Source organism: Babylonia areolata, chromosome 34 (assembly GCF_041734735.1).
Source record: "Babylonia areolata isolate BAREFJ2019XMU chromosome 34, ASM4173473v1, whole genome shotgun sequence".
Lineage (NCBI taxonomy): Eukaryota > Metazoa > Mollusca > Gastropoda > Neogastropoda > Buccinidae > Babylonia > Babylonia areolata.
In genome coordinates this window covers 5,852,674-5,862,673 of record NC_134909.1, presented here as the reverse complement: position 1 = coordinate 5,862,673, position 10,000 = coordinate 5,852,674, and the positions used below count along the sequence as shown (strand labels likewise).

Here is a 10,000-nt window from a genome sequence, read left to right as displayed (position 1 = left end):
GCTCACTTTTAATGATTATCGACTCTCGCATAAAATCCATCTCCCCTTCACCACAATTCATTCATTCATTTTGCCCATCGCTCCTGGTGGAGCATAGGCCATCGACGACCCCTCGCCATCGCACTCTGTTCTGGGCTGTTCTGGCCATTCCAGTCCAGTTGGTCCCTTGCTGCTTCAGCTCTGCCTCGGTATCTCGCCTCCAGCTGTTGCGAGGGCGGCCTCTTCCTCTTTCCCTGCGGGTTCCAGGTCAGGGCTTGGCGTGTGATGCTGGACGCTGGCTTCCTGAGGGTGTGTCCGATCCAGCCCCACTTCCTCCGCAGTATCTGCTTGGCCACTGGTTCCTGTCCCGCTCGCTCCCACAGATCTTCGTTTCGGATCTTCTCCTGCCATCGGATCTTGTAGATGCGCCTCAGACAGGTGTTGAAGAATGTCTGAATCTTCTGCTGCATCGTCTGTGTTGTCCGCCATGTCTCGCATCCGTAGAGCAGAATTGACTTCACATTGGAGTTGAAGATGCGGAGTTTGGTTTCCATACTGATTGCTCCAGATGCCCAGATGTTCTTGAGCATGATGAAAGCTGTTCTTGCCTTGTCGATTCTGGCTGTGACGTCTCGGTCCGTGCCTCCCTGTCGGTCAACCACGCTTCCCAAGTAGACGAAAGACTCCACCTCCCTGATGGGCTCTCCACCGACTGTGACTGGAGTGTTGGCAGTGGTGTTGATCTTCATCAGCTCGGTCTTCTTCCTGTTGATCTTGAGCCCTGTCCTGGCTGACGTGGTCTCCAGGCGAGTGGTCTTGTCCTGCATCTGGCTGTGGTTGTGTGACAGGAGCGCCAGATCGTCAGCGAAGTCGAGATCGTCCAGCTGTGTCCAGAGTGTCCACTGTATACCGTTGTTCCTGCCTGTTGTAGTGGTCTTCATGATCCAGTCGATGACCAGGAGGAAGAGGAACGGTGACAGCAGGCACCCTTGACGAACTCCTGTCTTCACCTCGAAACTTTCGGACAGCTGGCCTGCGTGGGCAATCCTGCAGCTCATGTCCTGGTAGGTGCACCCGATGAGGGAGATGATCTTCTCTGGGACTCCGTAGTGCCTCAGCAGCTTCCACAGCGTCTCTCTGTCCACACTGTCGAAGGCCTTCTCATAATCTATGAAGTTGATGTAGAGGGGAGAGTTCCACTCCAGCGACTGCTCCACGATGATGCGCAGGTTGGCGATCTGGTCGGCACAGGATTTGTTCCACCGGAAGCCTGCCTGCTGGTCTCGGAGCTTGGGGTCGACGGCCTCTTTCATCCTTTCCAGTAGAACCCTGTTGAGAACCTTGCCTGGCGTTGACAGGAGCATGATCCCTCGGTAGTTGCTGCAGTCCCTGAGGTCTCCTTTCTTTGGCAGCTTGATGATGATTCCTTCTTTCCACTGGGCCGGTACCTCCTCCTTCTCCCAGATCTTGCTGAAGAGGCTGTATAGCATGTTGACAGCTATTCCCGTGTCTGCTTTGATGGCTTCTGCTGGTATCTCGTCCGGCCCTGCAGCCTTCCCATTTCTCAGAGTCATGATGGCCTTCTTGATCTCTACCTTTGAGGGTTTGTCGCAGCTGATGGGCAGTTCTGTCTCTGCAGGTGGAATGTCTGGTGGTGCATCAGGGGCGGGGCGGTTCAGCAGCTCCCTGAAGTGTTCTGCCCATCGTTTCAGCTGTTCCTCGGTTGTTGTCAATGGGTTCCCGTTCTTATCCTTCACTGGCTTGTCGGTCTGCTGGAACTTGCCTGTCAGCTTCTTGGTCACCAGGCACAGGTCCTTCAGGTTCCCCTGTCCGGCTGCTGCCTCTGCTTGACTGGCCAGGTCGTCGATGTATTCCCTCTTGTCCTTCTTGATGCTCCTCTTTACATCTCTGTCCGCTGCTGTGTACTCTTCCTGTGCCTTTGCCTTTGTTGCTCTTGTTCTGCTCGTGTTCAGCAAAGTTTTCTTCTCTTTCCTTGTTTCCAGCTTGTGGATGGTGTTGGCAGAGATCCATTCCTTGTGCTGAGTCTTCTTCTTGCCAAGGACCTCTTCACATGTGTCGTGCCAGAGCTTCTTGCTGTGTTCCCACTGTGTCTCGATGTCCATCTCACCATCTTCTATCAGCTCTTGTAGTGGCTGGAACCTGTTGGAAAGGCTGGTCTGGAATGCTGCTTGTGTGTCTTTGTTTCTGAGCAGTCCAACATTGTACCTTGTCCGTGTGTTGTTGGCGTTGGTGAATCTCTTGAGGCGAAGTCTCACTGTCGTCGTAAGAAGGTGGTGGTCTGATGACACATCGGCTCCTCTCATCACTCGTACAACCTGCCATGATCTCATGAACTTGTGGCTAATGCAGATGTGGTCGATCTGGTTCTCTGTGACGTGGTTTGGGGATCTCCACGTGGCCTTGTGGATGCGCTTGTGTGGGAAGATACTTCCTCCTATCACCAGCTGGTTCAGGGCGCACAGGTCTGCAAAGCGCTCACCATTCTCGTTCATCTGTCCCAGTCCGTGTGTCCCCATGGTGTCCTCGTAGCCGGTGTTGTCCCTTCCGATCTTGGCGTTGAAATCTCCCATCAGTAGGGTTATGTCTTTGGCTCCTCTTCTGTCTATCACTGTCTGTAGTTGTTGGTAAAAGTCATCTTTCTTCTCTTCTTCCCAATCATTGGTGGGAGCATAGCACTGGATGATGTTCAGCCAGTATTCTCTTATGAAACTTAGAGATTTAACACTGCTATAACCAAAGATGTACTGATGATCTTTCAGTTCTCCTCCTAACTCTCTCCTCTCTCTCCTCTCTCTCTCTTCTCTCTCTCTCCTCTCTCTCCTCTCTCTCTCTCTCTCTCCACCTCTTTTTCTTTTCTTCTTCTTCTTTTTTTTGTGTGGAATGGCTGTGGATGGTGAAATAATGGTGTATTTTGATTGTGTTTTGATTTTTTCTTCCTTTTTTGTGCTCATTTTCGCTTCTTTAGCTTTATTCTCTCTTTAGGGCGAGGGCTGGATGTAAAAAACAACAACCCATGTTACTTGCTTATCTATTAGCCTCGATAATAAAGATTTTGTCTTGTCTTGTCTTGTCTTTCTTCCCATCTATTTCTTCTCTTCCTGTGAATGTAATGTGAGCTGTGGATGACTATTTTCATGTTTCAGATTTTTATAGTGTTTTTGTTTGTTGTTGTTTTGTTTTGCTCAAAGGGCTGGATGTAAATAAAAAAAAAAATTAAAAAAAAAGAAAAGAAAAGAAAAAAGGCTTATCCCACTACCTTCTTGAAATAAAATTAATTTCCTCTCTCTCTCTCTCTCTCTCTCTCTCTCTCTCTCTCTCTCTCTCTCTCTCTCTCTCTCTCTCTCTCTCTCTCTCTCTCTTATTCCTGTGTATGGAATATGTAGACGACTATTTTCATGTAAATTTGTTTGATTTTTAAAAAAATTTATTATTATTATTTTTTTTTTACAAATATTTACCATAGGGCTGGTAGTGATAATGCTTGTTCCATTAACCCTCTTGAACTAAACTAAAATTCGTTTCGTTTCGTTTCGTTTCCGATGACGTGCAGACATCAATGAGTGTGACAAATACCTGGACTTGTGCACTGACGATGAGAATTGCCTGAACGTCATCGGCACTTACCACTGTCTGTGCAAGGCCGGCTACTTCAAAGACGCCCACGGCAACTGCAAGAAACGTATGTAATGAGCGACATGGAGAGAGACAAGACAAGACAAGACAAGACAAGACAATGGTTTATTTGTTTGGCCTCCGGCCCATAGCAAAGGAGTGGGCCACTAAAAAAAATATATTGCATAATTAATCAAATAGTGTGAACAATTTATCAATGCGCATGTGACTTGCAAGCTCTCTCTCTCTCTCTCTCTCTCTCTCTCTCTCTCTCTCTCTCTCTCTCTCTCTCTCTCATTATCTCTCTTTCTCCTCTCCCCTCCCTCAAACACATGCACGCGCGCATATACACACCCACATACACGCTCGCGCGCTTAACACACAGATCCAGCGATCTGGATTAAGTTAAATGCTGACAAGCTAACAAAACTTACAAAAATTAATTACAAATTGCAAGAATCGGAAAAAAGGGGGTTGGGGTGGGGTGGGGGGGGGGGGGATATTTGATGTATACGCCACAGTGTAACAAAATGCATACCCATACTCATCCACTCGTGCCCAATTTCAAAAGCTCCGCTCTCACGCCAAAAGCCTTGCATACAAAAAACGACAACTTCGCAACTAAGGATTCCGACACATAGGACATCAAAGCGGCAAATTTGAACAAGGTTGGATTTCTGTGATATTTGGCAGGTAAATGTTCTTCTCTTAGAGTCTGATAAACTGGACAAACCAAAAGGAAGTGATATTCTGTTTCAATGGCTGTGTGACAAAAACTACACATTCTCTTATCACCAGGAAAAGGATTATACTGTAAAAAACGCCAATTCAAATCTGACATACCGATTCGAAATCGTGAAAACAGACGGCGTACAAAAAAGTTTTTCACGACCAGTAAGTACGGAGATGTTGTAAGTGATTGGTTGTAAACAGAATACACTCGATAGAATTCATGTGACGGCAGTGAGGAATGCCAACTTTGCTTTGCACAATCAATTAACCGTTGCTTAAAACAACGAATAAACACACATTCATTACCAACACCTTGTGCCTCCCACACATAACCAAAGCCGTACATGTACAAAACATTTCTAATACTACAAGCCCACGTGATATAATTTTGTGTTTGCAGATGTAGTAACATATTGTATGCTTTCTTGGGGAATAGATCATTGCTTAATTTTAGTAGACGTAACCAAAACTTAATACATTTAACATAAGTCATCACATAGAGAGGAAATCTACCAGTTTCACCATAAACCAAATGTCTAGGAGCTTTTGAATGTACGCCTGAAAACTTTTTTAAAGCGAAAAGATGTACACCTTCGATTAAATCAAGATTTTTTTGTAACTCCCCATATTTCAGCTCCATATGTCACCACAGGTTGTATCTGACAGTCAAACATTTTAAAAAAGATACCAGGGGAATGTTCTCCAATCGCCTAAAGTGTTCTTATGATCAGTCTAATATCATCATCTTAGATGAACAGACTATAAATAAATAAACGAACGAACGTGTTCTTATGATAGCAACGACTCCTTTTCTGGCAAGATAAAAAAAATACCAAAGTACTTATATAAATTCACAATTTTCAAAAGTTAATTTCCATAGAACCATCTCTCGTTCGCACCAAGGTAGCCACCATTTCTAAACACCACCACATTAGATTTTTCTAAATTGACAAGTAAATCAAATCGCTTTGCTGTGCCATACAATATATTAAGCTGAGTTTGAAGACCTATTGGGGTATCAGATAATTGAGCTACATCATCAGCAAAAAGTAAGATCAAGAGCTGGACAAAATCAGGAGAAAGCTGGATGCCATGCATGCCACCCGCAAGCACATCTGAGGTCAATTCGTTAATAAGTAAAGAAAAAAGTAATGGAGAACATACTTCACCTTGTTTGAGGCCACGAGGGCACATAAAACTGTCTGTGAAGTCACCACCAACTCATACTTTTGCTTTAACTATTTCGTACATACTTTTCAGAGCCTGCAGTATTTTACCATTTAAACCATTCTTTTTTTAAAATTTAAATTACCCATAATTTACTCCTGGAAACACTGTCAAAAGCTTTTTTAAAATCAATAAATGCGACATATAATTTTCTGTGTCTAAGTAACTGCTTTTGTACCATGGCATACAATGTGAACACGTGGTCAGTTGTACTGTGTTCTGCTCTAAAACCCGCCTGCTCTTCCCCAATCAGACCATGCACATCAATCCAGTTACTGATACACGTGTTCAGAACAAAACTGAATATCTTGCTACATATATTCAAAAATGAAATGCCTCGAAAATTATCTGGATTATTTGCATCGCCTTTTTTGTGTAGGGGCTGCATGACTGCAAGAGACCATTCTTGAGGAAACAAACCATTGTCAAATATGTGATTGAAGTATTTAACCAGAAAAGGCATAATGCAGTCCACACTGTTTTTTGTTGTTGTAAAATTCGCCTATGATGGCATCAGGACCTGCCGCTTTATTGCTTTTCAGAGCTGTGATCGCAATCCGTATTTCAGACTCGGAGATACTACAGTTCAGTAAATTATCAGATGGTGCGTTAACATGCATCACAGCGGGTTCATCAATGGATTCATTCACATCAGTGGAATCAGAACTAAACACAGCTTTAAAATGGTTAAACCACTGCTCTTTTGAAATACTGGTCTGGCGAGACGAGCGCGGTCTGACTGAACGAATGGAGTTCCAAAATTTCTTTGAGTCATTTAGATTATTCTGCAAATCATGAATAAAATTGACTTTATAATTCCGTTTCTTTCGTCTTAGTAACTCCTTATATTCACGTCTTTTTTGTATGTAATTCAGTCTGACTTCTACTCTGTTTGATCTGCTAACCTTTTTGAAATGTTGTCTTAATACCGTTCTACTTTGCCTGCATTCCAGGTCAAACCAATCTCGTCTCTTCTCAGCGCCGATAAAAAGTTTTCAACATACATTCACCCGCAACTTCAAAACATTCATTAAATTTTTCAAGAGCAAGATCAATATCACATTCAATCAAGTGTGAAGTTTCATCAATAAGAGCAGCGATATAGTCTGAACACGTGACATCACAATATGAATCGCTTTTCTTAGTGTCCCATTTATATTTGGAAAACGAAAAAGATGACTGATTGTCAGAAGCAGCATCAGTCTGAAACTGAGCACATGAAAGTGACAACTCGACAGCTGCATGCTTGGATTCAACCATAGGTAAATCTTGAACTGCCTCCACTTACTCAGCAAACAATGAGAAATGACGAAAACATCGAAGAATAGGTAGAGAGAGAGAGAGGGGGGGGGGAGAGGGAAAGGGAGACACAGGCAGACAGCCAGAGAGAGAGAGAGAGAGGGAGAGAGAGAGAGAGAGAGAGAGAGAGAGAGAGAGAGAGAGAGACATACATACATACATACATACAGACATACATACATACAGACAGACAGACACACAGACAGACAGACAGACGGAGACAGACGGGCAGAGAGAGGGGTGGTTAGAGGGAGAGGGAGACATGGGGGAGAGAGATAGGAGAGGAAGAAAGAGGGAGGGAGAGAGAAAGGAGAGAGAGAGAGAGAGAGAGAGAGAGAGAGAGGCAGAGAGAGAGAGTGAAACAGACAGACAGACAGACAGATAGATAGATAGATAGATAGATAGATAGAGAGAGAGAGAGAGAGAGAGAGAGTGAGAGAGACATACATACATACAGACAGACAGACAGACAGAGACAGACGGGCAGAGAGAGGGGTGATGAGAGGGAGAGGGAGACATAGGGGAGAGAGAGAGCGGGCAGAGAGATAGGAGAGGAAGAAAGAGGGAGAGAGAGAGAGACAGAGAGAGAGAGTGAGACAGAGAGAGAGAGAGAGAGAGAGACAGAGAGAGAGAGAGAGAGAGAGAGAGAGAGAGAGAGAGAGAGAGAGAGAGAGTATGGATGATAAAAACAAGGCGAACCTGATGTGGCTGAATTAAATAACATTTGGCATTCAGATAGCAGCGGGTTTCATTGCTGTTGTATGCTTCAGCACAGAAGAAAAAAGTGTGTGTGTGTGTGTGTGTGTGTGTGTGTGTGTGTGTGTGTGTGTGTGTGTGTGTGTGTGTGTGTGTGTGTGTGTGTGTGTGTGTGTGTGTGTGTGTGTGTGTGTGTGTGTGTGTGTGTGTGTGTGTGTGTGTGTTCTGTGTGGTCAGAAGACGCAGTGCAATTTTTCTTGCTGTTATTTATTAGTAATCTTCTTTCTTTAAACAAAACAAAACAAAATTATTATTATTATTATTATTATTATTATTATTATTATTATTATTATTAATTGTTCTTGTGTTTCTGTTTCAGCCGGACTGAAGAGTGAGTATTAATGTTTCGCTCTGTCCGTGTGACTGTCTTTTCTTTTTCCTGTCTCTTCCTGTTCTGTCTTTAATGTCTGTACCGATCCTCTGTCTGACTGTTTTTAAGCTGTATGCCACTTACTTTGTGTTGTCTGTCAGTCTGTCCCTCAGTCTGTCGCTCAGTCTGTCCCTCAGTCTGTCTCTCAGTCTGTCTCTCAGTCTGTCCGTCAGTCTGTCCCTCAGTCTGTCTCTCAGTCTGTCTCTCAGTCTGTCCCTCAGTCTGTCTCTCAGTCTCAGTCTGTCCCTCAGTCTGTCTCTCAGTCTGTCTCTCCGTCTGTCTGTCTCTCAGTCTGTCCCCCAGTCTGTCCCTCAGTCTGTCTGTCTCTCAGTCTGTCTGTCCCTCAGTCTGTCTCTCAGCCTGTTCCTCAGTCTGTCTGTCCCTCAGTCTGTCCCTCAGTCTGTCCCTCAGTCTGTCTGTCCCTCAGTCTGTCCCTCAGTCTGTCTCTCAGTCAGTCTGTCCCTCAGTCTGTCTCTCAGTCTGTCTGTCCCTCAATCAGTCTATCCCTCAGTCTGTCTCTCAGTCAGTCTGTCCCTCAGCCTGTCCCTCAGTCAGTCTGTCAGTCTGTCTGTTAGTCTGTCTGTCAGTCTGACTGTCCCTCAGTCTGTCCCTCAGTCTGTCTGTCTCTCAGTCTGTCTGTCCCTCAGTCTGTCCCTCAGTCTGTCCCCCAGTCTGTCTGTCTCTCAGTCTGTCCCTCAGTCTGTCTCACAGCCTGTCTGTCTCTCAGTCAGTCTGTCCCTCAGTCTGTCTCTCAGTCAGTCTGTCCCTCAGTCTGTCTCTCAGTCAGTCTGTCCCTCAGTCTGTCTCTCAGTTTGTCGCTCAGTCTGTCTGTCTCTCAGTCTGTCTGTCCCTCAGCCTGTCCCTCAGTCAGTCTGTCAGTCTGTCTGTTAGTCTGTCTGTCAGTCTGACTGTCCCTCAGTCTGTCCCTCAGTCTGTCTGTCTCTCAGTCTGTCTGTCCCTCAGTCTGTCCCTCAGTCTGTCCCTCAGTCTGTCTCACAGCCTGTCTGTCAGTCTGTCCCTCAGTCTCTCAGTCTGTCCCTCAATCTGTCTGTCCCTCAGTCTGTCCCTCAGTCTGTCTCTCAGTCTGTCTGTCAGTCTGTCCCTCAGTCAGTCTGTCTGTCAGTCTGTCCCTCAGTCTGTCTGTCTCTCAGTCTGTCTCTCAGTCTGTCTGTCAGTCTGTCCCTCAGTCAGTCTGTCTCTCAGTCTGTCCCTCAATCTGTCTGTCTCTCAGTCTGTCCCTCAGTCTGTCTCTCAGTCAGTCTGTCCCTCAGCCTGTCCCTCAGTCAGTCTGTCAGTCTGTCTGTTAGTCTGTCTGTCAGTCTGACTGTCCCTCAGTCTGTCCCTCAGTCTGTCTGTCTCTCAGTCTGTCTGTCCCTCAGTCTGTCCCTCAGTCTGTCCCCCAGTCTGTCTGTCTCTCAGTCTGTCTGTCTCTCAGTCTGTCTCACAGCCTGTCTGTCTCTCAGTCTGTCCCTCAATCTGTCTGTCCCTCAGTCTGTCCCTCAGTCTGTCTCTCAGTCAGTCTGTCCCTCAGTCAGTCGCTCAGTCTGTCCCTCAGTCTGTCTCTCAGTCTGTCCCTCAGTCTGTCTCTCAGTCTGTCTCTCAGTCCGTCTCTCAGTCGCAGTCTGTCCCTCAGTCTGTCTCTCAGTCTGTCTCTCCGTCTGTCTGTCTCTCAGTCTGTCCCCCAGTCTGTCCCTCAGTCTGTCTGTCTCTCAGTCTGTCTGTCCCTCAGTCTGTCCCTCAGTCAGTCTGTCTCTCAGTTTGTCGCTCAGTCAGTCTGTCCCTCAGTCTGTCTCTCAGTTTGTCGCTCAGTCAGTCTGTCCCTCAGTCTCTCAGTCTGTCCCTCAATCTGTCTCTCAGTCTGTCTGTCAGTCTGTCCCTCAGTCTCTCAGTCTGTCCCTCAATCTGTCTGTCCCTCAGTCTGTCCCTCAATCTGTCTGTCCCTCAGTCTGTCTGTCAGTCTGTCCCTCAGTCAGTCTGTCTGTCAGTCTGTCCCTCAATCTGTCT

At 46.0% G+C, this 10,000-nt stretch overlaps 1 protein-coding gene across 1 annotated transcript in view; it reads left to right on the top strand.

The window, feature by feature from the left end:
• LOC143277674 (uncharacterized) overlaps positions 1–7,983 on the top strand; it is a 22,501-nt gene extending 14,518 nt beyond the window's left edge. The window contains exons 5-6 of the mRNA XM_076582586.1: positions 3,551–3,679; positions 7,946–7,983. Of these exons, the coding sequence (XP_076438701.1) occupies positions 3,551–3,679; positions 7,946–7,968 (152 nt within the window). The 3' untranslated portion in view covers positions 7,969–7,983. The remainder of the gene's footprint in view (positions 1–3,550; positions 3,680–7,945) is intronic.
• The last annotated feature ends 2,017 nt before the right edge of the window (positions 7,984–10,000 follow it).